The sequence below is a fragment of the Panthera leo genome, chromosome A2, assembly GCF_018350215.1.
Source record: "Panthera leo isolate Ple1 chromosome A2, P.leo_Ple1_pat1.1, whole genome shotgun sequence".
Classification (NCBI taxonomy): Eukaryota; Metazoa; Chordata; class Mammalia; order Carnivora; family Felidae; genus Panthera; species Panthera leo.
This window is the reverse complement of record NC_056680.1, coordinates 74,015,480-74,032,348: the sequence shown is the minus strand read 5'-3', so window position 1 is coordinate 74,032,348 and position 16,869 is coordinate 74,015,480. Positions and strand designations below refer to the sequence as shown.

Here is a 16,869-nt window from a genome sequence, read left to right as displayed (position 1 = left end):
AAGATGGGTGTCCAAGAGTATAGGGAGGATCAAAAGTATATTCCTCTGGTCTGAAAGATGCTGAAGAAAAACCAGAACCCACAATTTGCCTGATATGTTAGTATGATTAGTGCACACAAGTCCCTTTCGTGGACTGTTCCAAAAGAATCCATCAACATTCAGTGGTTCAGTCTCTTTTAAGTAAAACAAAGGAACCTATTCCTTTCAGACACAATGTGCCCAAATCAGAAACTGTGGTCTCCTTTGTAAACTACACCAATCCCTTACAATCAATCTTTCAACAGGTGCTGATGCACTCTTTGAAAAAGTAGTATCTGCCCTTTAAAACGAGCACCCCGTTCACCCCAAGTGTTCACATTCACAGTAGCATGGACGCTCTTGAAGCTTTCAAGGTATATCTTAAACACCAAAATCCAACTTCAGATTCAACATTTCCTTCATCCTCAATGATTCCGAATCAAAATTAATAAATTAAAAAGCTTCACTCTTCACTTTCAATCCATATAATCCCCTAAGGGACCAAGCATGAAAACATTCACATAAAATACTAGCTTTATGTATCTAGGAGAGATAACCTGAACCAGCAAGGTGACCGATCAATCTTCAGTTACATCTGGCATCTAGAGAAGATGGTGGGGCATATGCTTACCACCGACCAAATGAGACGGCTTTACACTTTAAGGATTCTACAACCTCCCCCGATATGTAAATTAAGATCAGTATTCACTAATAAAAGACGTTTGTTTTTTTTTTAAATAACAACTCGCCTAGATATTCCACATTGTTCTAATTTAAAACACACAGAGAAATATTTTGAATACCATTCAAAGCCAAAGGGATGAGTATCATCAACTCAAGAATTACAATTCAATGGATTTATAAAAATTAATTTTTAAATGGAGTTTATATACAAAAGATACTCAGCTAAAACATAAAATGTATGTATATATATGGACCTCTTTCCTTTTATGTTCACCGTTATAATTTTTAGCATACTGTAAAATTCAGAGTTACATTTAAGCACTCTGATTTAATTGATAGAGACCCTTTCTTTATACTATTACACTGCTAAAATTAATAATGTAAAGCATAAAATTTCAGCATGAAGTTTAGCTCATACATTATTTTACACCGTATACTTACTACATCAAACTTCTGAGTGATGTTCCCCTGGACATCAAGTAAATAAACCTTGCCATAATGTGTGCCCAGTGCCAAAAACTGCAAGAAGAACAGAGGGGGGAGTTTATTAGTGAGCCCACCAACGCACATTTAGCAATCAAACCAATTTCAAAGTCGACACTCTGAATGCGTAAGTGATCTCTGCAGTGCCTCGGAAGATGTGCACGCATTGGAGGAGGCTTGTTTCCAGCTTCAGGGAAAGAAGAGAGCAGGGCTGACTGCCGTAGGAGTGCACGCTGGCTGTCAGAATGACTCATGACGACCCTCATCTACTGACGACTAATGGTGTGTCTGCGGTCTGTACACAATGCCTGACGGACTGGGGCAGCAAATTCACATGCAGCTGGGAAAGCACGAACAACCTACAGTTGAGCTCAAAGTCAAAAGGAAATGATGAAACCCCCCTTAATTTATGGCAAATGTGTAAATCTGTGCTATCATGTGGGTTTAACAAACATATATGTACATGCACACAAACAACAGAGTACTGTTTTTTAGGAAGCAAAATCTGAGTCCTGTTGGGGGATGAAAAGCTCAGAAGCATTTACATCATCAGTTAGCATTAGACGCTCTCTAAAAGTTAGTGGGTAACACTGACTACAGAGGTTTATATCCCAATGCAAAAAAGAATCCTTTCCCGTCACAAAATAACTGATGAGCTACGTATTCAGTTTATGGTAGGAACAAGTTCTGGACTCCCACCGTTCCTTTAATTCTTTGAACCAACCCTAAACAAACCTGAAGAAAGTTGAGAACTACCTGAAATAGAACAGGAGATTTTTTTCTTCCATTTTACTCCTTTCCCCATTACTCAAATGTTCCGAATTCTAGGTCTTTCATTGCATGTGAGCATGCTTCGTTGCAACCTATAATGAAATGCTGAAATTTACAGTCACTACTAAGCGTTTTAGCCAAGCAGCACAATGTTTATAAAAATAACCTTACAGGAAGTCAAGGTTTAAAAGGATTTTATCAAAATGGAATTGCTGAAAATGAAATTTCATTTAAAATATGAAGCTACATTAAAGAGAAGTCACAAAAAGGGAGAGAAGGGGCTCATTAGAAATTCATCCCCTGCAATGCCTTTCACTCCTGCAAGGTTGCCTTTTTTCAGAAAGAAAAAAGTCCCCCGGGTAAAAAAATCAATACTGGTTAATAAAACATCAGGTGTGCAGACATAACTAGGTATGACGATTTGGCCGCACAGGCCTGCCTGAATGCACCAGGTGCCGTGCCGATTATTCATCCAGGGCAGACAGCCAGCCTGGTGTAAGTGGATGCCCGGGCCCTGCAAACGAAGGGGCAAGAGGTAATTCTAGGGGGAAATTAGTCTGAATATTTAAACCAAACCGGGACGTTGCCTCCAAAGCAAAAGAACATTCTAATCAGAAACAGAGGACTCAGATGGCTCAGATGCTTGTAATTTTTTCTCCACAGTGACACTCGGACAGTATTTGAGTAGAAAAAAACCCACATACTACTAGCTAAAAACAAATACTCCGCTTCATTCCGCAGCAGTCTATGGTGAAACAATGAGTCTTAAAAGCTCACTGGGCCCCAAGTACTGGACGGTATTGATTCTCCTCATAAATACTGTATTTAGTTTGTTAGAAAACTAAGGGGGCTTGGATCCTTAAACTGCTTTAACACTGGATGATTCTGCAACACCTCTGTGGAGGCCATTCTTGAACTTCCAATTATACTTGATTTTATCAAAAGTTTTAAAGGTTCTATACAGAGCACCCAAATATTAATTCCTTCCCTTTTTCTTTCTTTCAAAATTGCTAGTTTCATTCACTTAATATTTCAGATAGAAAGAAAACGTAATTATTTTGATTTTCCTGTTTCAACCTGAAACCATAATTACTTTAGAACACTTCTGAACACAAATGCAGCAGTTTCTAGGACAAGCTACCTTTTGTTTACTAAAACATTTCATCATTTGGATTAGATCAATTGTTGCTGCTGCCTTTTAGAAATAAATACGTGCCCTTAAAAAAAAAAAAAAAAAAAAAAAAAGCCCGATAAGACAAGTGTATAGGTCTTAGACAATCTAACTACTGAGACTATTGAGGAGTCACACTTTCCCTTACACGTTTCAGACTATTCAAAATACAACAAAAATGCAAATCTGGCCACAAATCACAAAGGTAAATAGAAACCCTTTAAATGTGATTCTTCCCAGGGGCACCTGGGTGGCTCAGGTCACAATCTCGCGGTTCACAAGTTCAAGCCCCACGTCAGGCTCTGTGCTGACAGCTCAGAGCCTGGAGCCTGCTTTGGATTCTGTGTCTGCCTCTCTCTCTGCCCATGCCTGCAGAATCATGTGATTCTTTCCAGCCATTAAAAGCCTTGAGCTGTTGTAACCATTGCATTTTTAACCTGGGAACACTTAAAATCCAGGATGGGCAAAGGATAAGCATAATTTAATTAGTCCCTTCCATATTTAATTATAGAAACTTGACTCCTTTTATAAACTAGCAGACTGGGCATCCAATCCTTCTGACCCATCCCATACCCTGGAATAACTGCTTAACTGCTTTTACTCTGAATGAGTGGACTTTGTGGAAGCAGAAGAAAAGCATAAGCAGTCCTTCAGACCCCACGAAGGAAACAAGAAGGAGCCCGTTTCATACGTGATCAGCTGTATAAAATCATCTATGTTTCACATACCATTTTATAGTATTCAAAATATTAGAGCAGGGAGTGCCTTTAACTTGACATGAGAAAAGAAGCCCCGGGAGTTGATAGGCCCTCCCTGGAAACAGTCAATCACTGGCACACCTAAGGCTAGAATTAAGAGCCAAGATACTCTCAACTGGATCAGAGGCTTCATAAATAGAAACATGGGCATCATGTTAAGAGTGCATGTTCTAAAAGTCAGTACTGAGTACAGTTCCCACTGTCAGAAGGCTCCTTGACCAACCTGGTTAATTATGGTGTTAAAGTGTGGTCTCTGGGCAGGCAAACCGTGCTCCCCACTTCATCCAGAGGTTCATTCAACAGACAAAAAACACCTATATACGCTTTGATAATAAGCAGGTGTAACTTCAAAGGTGATGGTATAATGAGGGAGATAGATTGAAAGGGCTGATTAATTAAATTTAAAGAGTATGCCTAAAATGGGAGCATCTCTAAGACCCTCTGGAACACAGCAGGTGTCAGCTCGCTGAGCTTTGAAGGAGGAGTTAGTCTGTACACCCTGAGGCTGATGGGACAGAACGCGGTAAAGATCATTTTAGGCAGAGTGACTACAACTTGCTCAAAGGCATGGAGTCCTACAAAAAGCAGGACAAAGTCGGGGCACTGGGTGGCTCAGTCGTTTAAGTGTTCATCTCTTGCTCTTGGCTCAGGTCATGATCTCACAGTTCGTGTATTCGAGTGCCATGTTGGGCTCTGCACTGATGGTGTGGAGCCTGCTTGGGATTCTGTTTCCTTTTCTCTGCTCCTCTCCTCACATTCTCTCTCTTTCTAAATAAATAAGCTTTGGAAAAAAAAAAAAAAAGGGCAGGACAAAGTCAAGAAATGACAAATAGTTTTACATGGTGGGGGCATCCAGTTTGCGTCCAAGGAAGAGACAGGTAATAAGGCTGGAAAGGTTGGCTAACAGAAAGCATCCGAATATTTATGGAGATGAAAGACAGGTGAGGAAAAGGGTGTGGGAGAATGTTTCCACATCAGGAAACCACTAAAGAATTCTACAGAGGATTACATGATCAGACTTGAATTTCTGGAAGATTTTTTTTTTTTAAGTGTTTATTTTTGAGAGAGGGAGAGACAGAGCATGAGCAGGGGAGGGGCAGAGGGAGACAGAATCTGGAGCAGGCTCCAGGCTCTGAGCTGTCAGCACAGAGCCCGGCGCAGGGCTCGAACTCATGAGCCGTGAGATCATGATGCGAGCCGAAGTCGGATGCTTAACTGACTGGGTCACCCAGGCACCCCTGGAAGATTGCTTTTAGTAGAAAGAAGTGCTGTGGATTTGCGAAGCAACATGTGCATAAGTTCCAAAGAGAAGAGACAAATGCCTACACCGACAGACTCGAGCAGGTGGGATGGGGGTAGGATCCGGGCAGAAGAGAGGGTGTGAGTAAAAACAGCCACACGCTGCTACCAGAATACCACCCATACAGCAGAAAGGGGTAAGACATAAAGCCGGTTACACGAGAGGGCAGAATCTTAGGGGGCCTCACGTGCCACACATGAAGGAGCTGAGACTTTACGTAGCAGATGGTGAAAATCACCCAAGGGTTTTAAACCTGTATTTTCAACAGACGATCTGGCAACCAGGCAGCAGAGGGGTTTAAACTAGAAAAGGGAAGGGTGCCTGGGTGGCTCAGTTGGTTAAGCGTCCGACTTCGGCTCAGGTCATGATCTCACAGTTCATGGGTTCAAGCCCTGCATCAGGCTCCGTGCTGACAGCTCAGAGCCTGGAGCCTGCTTCGGATTCTGTGTCTCCCTCTCTCTCTGCCCCTCCCCCACTTGCGCTCTGTCTCCCTCTGTCTCAAAAATAAATAAACATAAAAAAAAAAAAAAAGTTAAACTAGAAAAGGGAGTGGTCTGGGAGCACAGGCAGGGGAAGGGAGAAAATCACCAGGACTTAGGAATGACTGGGTGGATGCAGAGGAAGAGCCAGCTTTGGCTTAGGTGACAAAAGGGACTGTGGTGCTGCCAAATGGGACAGAGAACAAAAACCAGATGTGAGATTACAGAGGGAGCAGAAGGGGCGCTCATGATGGGGGAGCCGAGCTTCTGGCAAAAATGGAACAAAAGGTGGAACTGTTAATGAGGCACCTGGATAAACGGGCACGCTATTCTGGGGAGGTGTCCCTGGGGGGCAGTCATGGAAACTGAAATTTAAGATCAAGAAAAAGGCCCGCAAGAAGGATGGCAAGGCCAGTCTTCAGCGAGCGAAGCAAGGTGACGAGCAGGCTGGGATGTGGTCGCCATGCCAGACTGGAAGATGGCGACAATGAGAAGGGGTACATGGTGGGACAGCCACAACAAGAGGTGCCCCGAGGGAGGCGGTTTCTGGTTAAAGCAAGAGAGAACAAGCATTCTATGAACAGCGGGATGAAACCTGAAGTAAAAAGGAAGGTAGGGGGAGCCTGGGTGGCTCAGTCGGCTGAGTGTCTGACTTCTGCTCAGGTCATGATCTCACAGTTCGGGAGTTTGAACCCCACACTGGGCTCTCGGCTATGGGTGCAGAGCCCACTTCAGATCCTCTGTCCCCCGCCGCCCCCGCCCCTCCCCTGCTTCTGAGCTTTCTCTCTCAAAAAGAAAAAAACATTAAAAACACAAGGAAGGGTAGAGGGAAGGAGGAGGATGAAGAAACACTACAGGTGATTCAGGATGAAGCCAGGGGATGGATCAGAGTTGGGGAGACTGCCTCACTTGTGGAGGCCCACAGGGGAGAAGAGGACAGTGGCTCGAACTGCCAGGCCTCCAATACTCCCCCCTCAGAACACATTTTGTTTTGGTCCAAGAAGAGGCAAAGGGTGCTGGTGGGGGACTCACAAAGCTGGTGGGGGTTTTGTTATGGCAGAGCCCCAGATGTGGAACGTATTAACCCATAAAATATGTAAGTAATCATTTGGGGCCGCTGTAATGATTCCTAACACCTCCAATGCAACATCTCCTCCCATCATGAAAGCACTGTTACATGATTTCCAGTCTGAACACTTCCCAACTCTACTACTAACAGTTTGAAGAATTTAAAGTGATAGAGCTGCCGAGAACTACTTGCTAGAAATCTTTCACATCTATCTAAATTCTACTTGATACACCCTTGCAATGTGTTCTGTGTGTGTGTGTGTGTGCGCGCACGCGCATGTGTGTACATACGTATCAGGTTTTTGGTTGTCGTTCTCATTCTTCTGTTGGAGAGGAAGAAGAAAGGAAGAGTGGGAGGGAGATACAATTACTGGAAAAAGCCACCACCAAAATCATCAGGAGTCGAGAGGAGACACAAACTTAACAACAGAAAGGACTTCGAGAAGAATCCTCTGCAAGGGCTACCTTACCTTGTCATGGACAGTCATGCAGCCAGCCGCGTCCTTCTGAAGGATTTCAGTTACCCCATTGGAAAGCCTTTCATACTTCAGTTTGGGTTCCTCCTCACTTTCTTCTTCCTACACAAAAAACAGAAAATGACAGCCATCACAGATTTGAAATAGACTCGAAACACATTATTCTTAAGGGGGAACAGAGATGGCTTCCTCCATGATCATCAATAACTACAACTATAGGTAAAGGTTAAGATCTTAATGTTTTGGGGTGCCCCAGTGGCTCAGTCAGTTGAGTGTCTGACTCTTGATCTCGGCTCAGGTCATGATCTCACAGTTTGCAAGTTCAAGCCCCGCACTGGGCTCTGCACTGAAGCACAGAGCATGCTTGGGATTCTGTCTCGCCTTCTCTACCCCTCACCTGCTTGTGCTCTCTAGCTCTCAAAAAAATTAATTAAAATTAAAAAAAAAAAAATAGAGCTTCAGGTTTCCATTTTTCCAATTGGGTACATCAACTGTTACAACTTCACAAGTAGAATACATTCAAAAGTTGAGGACAGCAGTATACATACTTACCGTCGACAGTAATCAACCTTGGCATATTAAATATAAAACTATCTACCCAGGGACACCTGGGGGGCTCAGACAGTTAAGCATCCAACTCTTGGTTTCAGCTTAGGTCATGATCTTGTGATTTTGTGACTTTGAGCCTTGCATAGGGCTCTGAGCTGACAGTGCTGAACCTGCTTGGGATTCTCTCTCCCCTCACTCCCTGCCCTTTCCCCACTCACACAGTCTCTCTCTCTCTCTCAAAATAAATACCTAAACTTAAAAAAAAAAAAAAAAAAAAAAAAAAAACAAAACGGGCGCCTGGATGGCTCAGTCGGTTAAGTGTCCGACTTTGGCTCAGGTCACGATCTCACAGCCCGTGGGTTCGAGCCCCACGTCAGGCTCTGTGCTGACAGCTCAGAGCCTGGAGCCTGTTTTGGATTCTGTGTCTCCCTCTCTCTGACCCTCCCCCGTTCATGCTCTGTCTCTCTCTGTCTCAAAAATAAATAAAAGCAAATAAATAAATAAATACAAAAACTGTATGTTCATATATGCCAATAAAAGATGTGTGGGCAAAATACTGGTCACTTTGACATCATGGACAAAAAACACAGCAGTGAGACAGGAATACAATAAACCTCTAAAGATGTGGATTTTGTATTTCAAGACCATAAATACTTTTGCTGGATTTGAGAATATCTCATTTTAGTTAGAAAAATATAATTACAAAAAAAAAAAAAAAAATCAAAGAAAGGAAATTGGAAATTTTATGTACAAAATGTATTCATACATCAAAAAATATTTTAATTATAAAAACTGATAACCCATGATCATTTGTTTATGTTAGAAAATGTACCATTTACTTTCATCTGAATAAACCTAATGCATTAAAAATTTTTTTTAAATGTGTTAAAAATTTCTTAGTTGTTTTGTATGTATTATTACTCACTTTCTATGTTCAACCTAACTATTGATACAACAACAAAAGATATCCTTAATCCTCACAGTTATGGAACAAAGTTAGGAATCTATGTGGCCTATAATGGTTCTGAATTAAATCAAGGAGAATTATGAAAAATTATTATGAGGACTCAGGAAAAGATGTTATTTTACTGTATCAACATGTAATGACAAACTATAAAATGTGCATGTACCAATAAGTGTGACAGGATAAAGCTGGCCAAAACAGAAGCTCATGAAAACAACCTACTCACTGACATTCCCTTCAAAAGTACTGTAATTGTATAGTCCTCACTTTCCCGCTAACATTCAGATAGCTTCAGGCACACCAATGCTCCCACCTCTAAGCCTCTAGAAAAGCTGAATGAAATACATAGCACGAGTCTAAGGCATCAATTAAAGGGCTGCTGAAGCAACCTGAACTAGAAGGGCCAAGATTCCAAGATGGTGGAGAAACCACAGAACGGTGAGCTAGCAATCTCCAGCCATTTACTGATTCTGGGTATAGGACAAGAGGCTGAGAACCCAAGCTCTGCCTCGGAAGATGGCCACCGCTGAGGGTAGGAAAAGCCGCAAATCTTCTGGCACTTGTAGGACTCAAGTAACAAAACAGGAAACTTGAGGGGCTAAGATCCCAATGGAGGAGAGGGGCAGAGAAGTAAGCCTGTTACACAGCCAATTTTCCCCATGAGACAATTGCCAATTTCCAAAGCTACATGGGGCATGAGGTTAAAAAGCTAAACACAAAGCCTCAGAAATACAAAACAGCTGCCTTGATGTGCTTAGAAGATAAGAATTAGAGTCCAGGAATTACCAACAAATGAGGTCCTGATGAACACCACACGTTACTTGGATCCCCAGGTACCCAGGGGACATGAAAAAGTAGCTTACCCAAACTTCAGTGTGTCTCTGACTCAGTTCAACCCCTGACTGGATTAAGGTATGTAACCCCCAACCTATCTGTCCAGTAAAGGACAAGGGGACTCCTGGGAAAAAGAAAACTTCTCTTTGGAGTATAAAAGTACTGGGGCCTCTACCATTTTCACTCACAATAATGAGAAGAGCAAAATCAATTAAAAAAAAAAAAAAAATGACAAGGTATGCCACAAGATAGGACCCAGTGACTAAAACTCAAAGAGGAGAAAAGACCATAAAAGTAGACCCACAGGTGACCTGGAATCATCAAAAAGGGCTTTACTGTAACTATGATTAGTACGGTCAATAAAAGAAGATGGAGAAGACAGATGAAAGAGATATAAATTTTCAACAGGGAATTATAATCTGTAAAAAAGAATCAAGTAGAAATTTTAAAACTGAAACTAAGAATGCAACAGATGGCTTACCAGAAGGTTAGCAAAGCTAAGGAAAGGCTTAATGAAGTGTAAAACAGGTCAAATAGATCTCCAAAGGGAAGCCAGAGTAGAAAAATGGATGAAAAATACAGAAAAAGGATAGGAGATATGTGGAGCACAGTGAAAAGGGCTAACACTTTTAATTACAGTCGCAGAAGAATAAGGAAAATGAGCCAGGGGTTGGGGGAGAACAGGAGAGAACTGAGAATTTCCTGAAACTGACAGACATCAACCCACAAATTCAAGAAGTTCTGTAATCCCAAGCAAGATAAATATGAAGAAAATCACACCTAGGCACGTCCTAGTAAAAAGAAAAAGTAAGTAAAAGGAAAATGATTGTGGTGGGCCTGTTGAAGATTATGACGCACCAGGCAGAGGTGCAAACTCAAATGGCAAGAGCAGTCTTTACCTCTAGGTCACAGAAGCACATCGTCACCGGGGGAAAGGGTGACATTCATATAACAGAACGTCATATAACAGACTTAACATCAGATATCTCACTTCATCTTGACTTAAAAAAACACTCAAGAGTTAAGAATAATTATTCCATTTTACAGATTTTCAGCATAAAATTATGATCATAAATTTTAATTTCATCAAGGCACATACGCAGAGCCAAAATTCAGAGTTATGAATGCCCTAAAGTCAATGACTTGTATAGTACACTACCTAATCTCCTATCAAATGCTACAAATCATAACAGAAGCCTCCACAACCTCTATGCCTACAAATAACTATGAACTATGTGATCAACAGGAAACGTTTAAAAGTGTTTAGTAGCTGCATTAGTCCTCTATTGCTGCCTAACACATTATGCAAAAATGTACTGATTTAAGACACATTATTATTATTATATATGTATATATATAATATATATAATATTATTATTATTTAAGACACATTTAATACACATTATTTTAACTATTTAAATATTAATTTAGGGGCTCCTGGGTGGCTCAGTTGGTTGAGCATCCAACTCTTGATTTCAGCTCAAGTCATGGTCCTGGGGTCATGGGATCGAGCCCAGCATTGGGCTCTGTGCTGAGCACAGAGCCTACTTGGGATTCTCTCCCTCCCTTCCTTCCTCTCCGTGTCTGTTTGTCCGTCTGTCTGTCTGTCTGTCTCTCTCTCTCTCTCCCCTACCCCTTCACATGCTCGCTCTCAAAATTAAAAAATTTTTTAAATATTTAATATTTCTGTGGGTAAGCAATACAGGACTGGCTTAGCTGGGTGGTTCAGACTTAAGGTCTCTCGTGGGGTCGCAGGCCAAGATGTCAGCTGAGGCTGCAATCATCTGAAGGCAGGACTGGGGTTAGAGCATCTGCTTCCACAATGGCTCACTCAGTTGTCAAGTCGATGCTGGTTGCTGGCAGGAGGCTTTGGTTCCTCACTTCATGGACCTCTCCTTAATGCTGCCTGAGTGTCCTCAGGACATGGAAAGGGACTTCTCCCACAGTGAGTGATCCAAGAGAAAGCAGTTATATATGACCTAGCCTAAGAGGCACACTCCTGCAATATTCCATTTATCATACAGGTCAGCCACAATTCAGTTTTGGGGGGGAGGTCACAAGGGCAGGAATAACAGGTGAGGATCATCAGGGGGCTATTGTGCAGGCTAGCTACAGAAGTAATGACATTTTAAAAGCAAAAAATCTGGTTTAAGAAAAAAAAAAATCAGTATTCCATGTCTCTGATGAGCTATCAAATATTCTTCCCCAAGTATATACAAGCTATTAGTTATTTAGTTAAGTGTGAAAAATCAAAGATGATGTACCCACTACTAACTTTGTAAGAATAACTTTAAGAATAGTGACAAAAGGAAGTATAATACATATGGTTATCTAAAAGATCCATACTTCTTTAAAAAGGTAACTGACAGGGAATGCCTAGATGGTTAATTCAATTGAGCATCTGTCTCCTGATTGCAGCTTGGGTCATGATCTCAGGGTTGTGGGACTGCGCCTTGCATCAGGCTCTGCACTAAATATGGAGCCTACTTAAGATTCTCTCTCTGTCTCCCCCCACCACTCTCCCCCCCCCCTCCACCCTTCTCCCCCACTTGCATGCTCTAAAAAGTAAAAATAAAAAGATAACTGATGAAAGTCAACCCAAGGAGCTGTCGTATGTTAGAAGTGACCTGTTGTTAAAATAACAAATTAACCAAGTCTAAGAAAACCTATAAAAAGGAAAATTACAAAAAGCACCAAAAGAAAGATTTCTACTTATGTACCTACAGGCAAGAAACAGAAATCCTTACAAAGTTAACATTAAATGTGGCAAAGATGATGTGTGCCTTCTGGAGGAAATGTGTTAAATACAAATTGAACCCTGAATGCTAGTCTTTATAATAAGATGCCACATGTTGCTGAAGTCTGGACATCAAATGTGCATCCAATGTGAAAAGTTAATTCTAGCCTCTTCACTATTTTGCATAAAAGCAGTCATCCACGGGCCATTAGATAAAGTTACTGTAAATAAGGTTTGCCTGTCTTATTTATAAGTGAAAACTAAATAATTTCTCTCACATAAATATACAAAAATAAATACTTTCACAACACAGCTCACTGAAGCATTCGTGCTAGGCTTCAAAAACCATAAATAAAATGAAAACTCCAATATTAGGCACTTGATGTAGCACTGCACGCTTTCTGACAGGTATCTTTTATGTTAAAAATTCACCTCTAGCCTGCTTTTTAACTTAAGTTGTTTTTTTTTTTCTGCATGCCGTAAACAAAGAAAATGGAAAGTGACTCAAAAATACAATTCACGGAGGTTATTCTGCTGCAGACTATAGATCACATTTTAAATATATGTATTTTTTTTTTAAATCAAGCAGATTTAATATAGTGTCACCTTTAAAAAATTTTAAGAGGAAAAAAAAAAAAAAGACTTTTGTGCAGTTTTAATTTCCATGGAAAACAACCCAGTGCTAATAAAAGGCAAATCAATAATTTTTGTTAAATTTTAATAATCTTGCAAACCTACAAATAAAACCATCAACAGTCGAGTGGAGATGACAGTTAAGTGCGTTTCTATGACAACCTAGTGGAATAGTAGAAGTCCTGGCTTGCAGCAAAGCGAAGATATGAAAAGAGTGACATTTACCCATACAAGAAAAATTTGCAGCTTTCCTTTCACAAGAATCAATTCCTCAGCTAACACGGATTTTCACTAAGTGTATAGCACTTTTAATTAAAAGTCCTTTAAACCACCCTATAGGATTCTAAAACAGTATCCGAAAAACAAATTTCATATCATAATCCTATCATATCCCAATCTGATATCCCAATCATATCACTCCTACGGAGTTGAAACTTAAAAGCAAAAGAATGGCTTTTGCGGATAACCAATTAAGGCAATTAAAGATTTCCACCTGAGACTATTTGGGCATTTGTTCCTAACACTGTAGGGTAAATCTTCACAGCAGAAATCCTGTCACCTAACTTAGATGTGTATAGGCACAAGAAATACTGCACTTTTCACCTGATAACTTAAAATTCATGTACAAGAAAAGCTTTTTTGGTGTTTAGAACCAATTTTTCATCCTGTTTTAACTTTATCCAAGTCCTTCGCACATGGGTATATTTTATATACCACTGCCCAGAGGACCAAGAATTTTACTTTGAAAAAATGTGCGTCACATGTATTCAGGCAGCAAACAAAGATCGCTGTATTTTTTATTGTTATTATTAATACAGAGCTTAAAATGTTATTTCTGGATACTATCTCTTTATGAAAATGCAGTGGGATTTTTTTTGTTCTGTCCCCCCCGCCCCCGAAATAAAATACTAGACATGCTGAAAGGGACAGGGGAGATATAACACCCAAGTTAAGCTAGTGGAAAATGCCAGCAGGTGAGCACTCCCTGACAAATCACAACCTCACTCTACAGAGATGGGCTTTGTCCCAGCCAGCTTCATCTAGGAGAAAGACCTCAGCTGAACATTCAGGGAAGGGAGTGTGACAGGGCGCCTGGGTGGCTCAGTCGGTTGAGCGTCTGACTTCAGCTCAGGCCATGATCTCGCAGTTTGTGGGTTCAAGCCCCGCGTCAGGCTCTGTGCTGGCAGCTCAGAGCCTGGATCCCGCTTTGAATTCCATGTCTCCCTTTCTCTCTATTCCTCCCCCACTCACACTCTGTCTCACTCTCTCTCAAAAATAAAAAATTAAAAAAAAATTAAAAAAAAAAAAAAGAAAGTGTGATAAGATGAACTGTTTACTTGGCCTCATGTCACCACTGCATCTGACAAGGGGCAAATCTTTTTAGGAAATAATCAATCAATGCTTTAAAGCTAGATACAATAAGGACACTGCCATCATCAAAAAAAAATGCAGTTTGAACTTCTGCAGTAAAAAATCAAGTGTTAATAAAAAGCAAATGAATAATCATGGGTATGAAGGTATAAAAGAAAACCTAGAACATTCTCTCTAGAATTCTAATTAGCTTAAGGGGAACTGAAATATTCAAAACTGGTACTCACCCTTGTATGTTTGAAATCTATGTAATTGATATTGTAAAATAGGTTTTAAAAAGCTATTGAAATCTAGTACCAGGACATTTGAATTTTAGAAAATCTATATTTTAAAAAATGTTCTTTCGGGGCGCCTGGGTGGCTCAGTCGGTTAAGCGTCCGACTTCAGCCCGGGTCACGATCTCACGGTCCGTGAGTTCGAGCCCCGCGTCGGGCTCTGGGCTGATGGCTCAGAGCCTGGAGCCTGCTTCCGATTCTGTGTCTCCCTCTCTCTCTGCCCCTCCCCCATTCATGCTGTGTCTCTCTCTGTCTCAAAAATAAATAAACGTTAAAAAAATTAAAAAAAAAAATGTTCTTTCTTTACAAGTAATTCACTTTGAAAGAAGTCCCATGGTCTACTAAAATCTCTGTAATCACTACTTAATAGAGAAGGGAGAGGGAAAAGAGAAAAATAAAACAATTGTGCCAAATACAAATGAAAATTTTTAAGCATAATTCAAACTATACTTTAAGTCAATCAAAAGAAATAATTTAAGTTTCAAAAACATGAATTTTTTTAAAAGATAATTTATTTTGAAAGCGTGAGCAAGCAGGGGAGGGGCAGAGAGAGAGGGCGAGACAGAATCCCAAGCAGGCTCTGCCCAACGTGGGGCTGGAACCCACAAACTGTGAGATCATGACCTGGGCTGAAATCAAGAATCAGATGTTTCACTGATTGAGCCACCCCGGCACGCCATAACTAACAAATTTTTAAGAAACAGACCTATTCACTACAATACCGTATTGTCAACAAAGTCAAGAACTATACATTATTGTGTAAATACATCTATTTGAAACTATAACATTATCAGTAAACATACATGCATATACATGCACATTACAGGACATCTCCAAATACCTCATGCCAATCTTGAACTTTTCCTGAAAGAACATATCTATGATGAGAAAAAACTACGTAAAATCCCTGAACGTAAGATTCACAATTAACCAAGGACTAATGATTCCAATTAGCTTTGTTTTGCCTACCATCCCCTGCCCACCAAATGAAGGCTACTACCTTAAAAGGTCAAGTGCAACTATTAATTATTGGAGGCTACACAGTTCTATTACAAAATACAATTTTCTTTAGATAAAAAGATGACTGGAAAAAAGATGGCTTTATATATCCTTAAATGTCAAAACGTATCAAGAAAACTACCTAAACAAGCTGAAAAAGTAACTTCTGGTTTCCATTAATAACCCTAGGTATTATAGCTGCCTCAATGACCAAACTTTTTAGGAAAGTGACATGGAGATAATGGAATTCATCTACAATAAAACAACTGTGGTCAATGCTCCCAGGATGCCTTTCCATCAGACTGGTGACAGATAAGCAATTACATTCTTATATGAATGCAAATAATGTTGTTAAGTTTTGACTTCCAAGCAATATTGCTATTACTGAAAATATATGAACCAAAGAAAGTAGCTGAAATTAGAGCTGATAGATGTAATCTAGATGACATGGGTCTACTTTTTCATACAGATAGTTAATTCACAATGAGTCTATACATATCCATATATTTTTAAAAGCATAAAATACATATGGTTAAATAAGAGGTTCTTAAACCAAGGGTAATTTTATTCCCCCAAGACATTTATTTGACAATGTCTGGGGACGTTTTTGTTGTCACGACTGAGTGGGAGGAGAAAGACTGCTAGCATCTAGTGGGGAGAGGCCAGAGAGGATGCTAACCGTCCTACAATGCACAGGACAATCTCCAGAACAAAATGTTATCCGGCCCCAAATGCCAACAGCGTCAAGACTGAGAAACTCTGGGTTAAATACATTTCGTAAGATTAAATGCTATAAAGGCACTAAAATCATTTTTCAAAGACTATTTAATAACAAGGGAAGTGTTCTCAAAATGTCCTATTAATTGAAAAAGTAGATCATAAAATGTGCGTTGCATGACCCCAATTCTTTTTAACATTATTTATTTTGAAGGTAGGGGGGGCAGAGAAAGAAGAGCGAGAATCCCAAGAAGGTTCTGTGCTGATAGTGCAGAGCCTGACGTGGGGCTGAATCTCATGAATGATGAGATCACAACCTGAGCCAAAATCAAGAGCTAGATGCTTAACCGACTGACAGCCACCCGGGCGTCCCTGCGTGATCCAAATTTTATTGGAGAAGCTTATGGGGGGGGGGGGGGGGGGAGTCAGAAGAATAAGCACCAAAATAGTAACCTTTCTAAGCTTCAGTTTTTTTCATCTGTAGAATGGGGGAATGATAGCAGGACCCCCATCACAGGGTTGATGTGACCACTAAAGACAATAGCAAATAATCACTATTGCGAGCTATTGCCCATATTTTCT

At 40.5% G+C, this 16,869-nt stretch overlaps 1 protein-coding gene across 1 annotated transcript in view; it reads right to left on the bottom strand.

The window, feature by feature from the left end:
- VPS41 (VPS41 subunit of HOPS complex) overlaps positions 1-16,869 on the bottom strand; it is a 186,729-nt gene that overhangs the window by 138,011 nt on the left and 31,849 nt on the right. Inside the window, exons 3-4 of the mRNA XM_042914682.1 lie at positions 7,203-7,310; positions 1,144-1,221 (exon numbers count right to left, since the gene is read on the bottom strand). Of these exons, the coding sequence (XP_042770616.1) occupies positions 1,144-1,221; positions 7,203-7,310 (186 nt within the window). The remainder of the gene's footprint in view (positions 1-1,143; positions 1,222-7,202; positions 7,311-16,869) is intronic.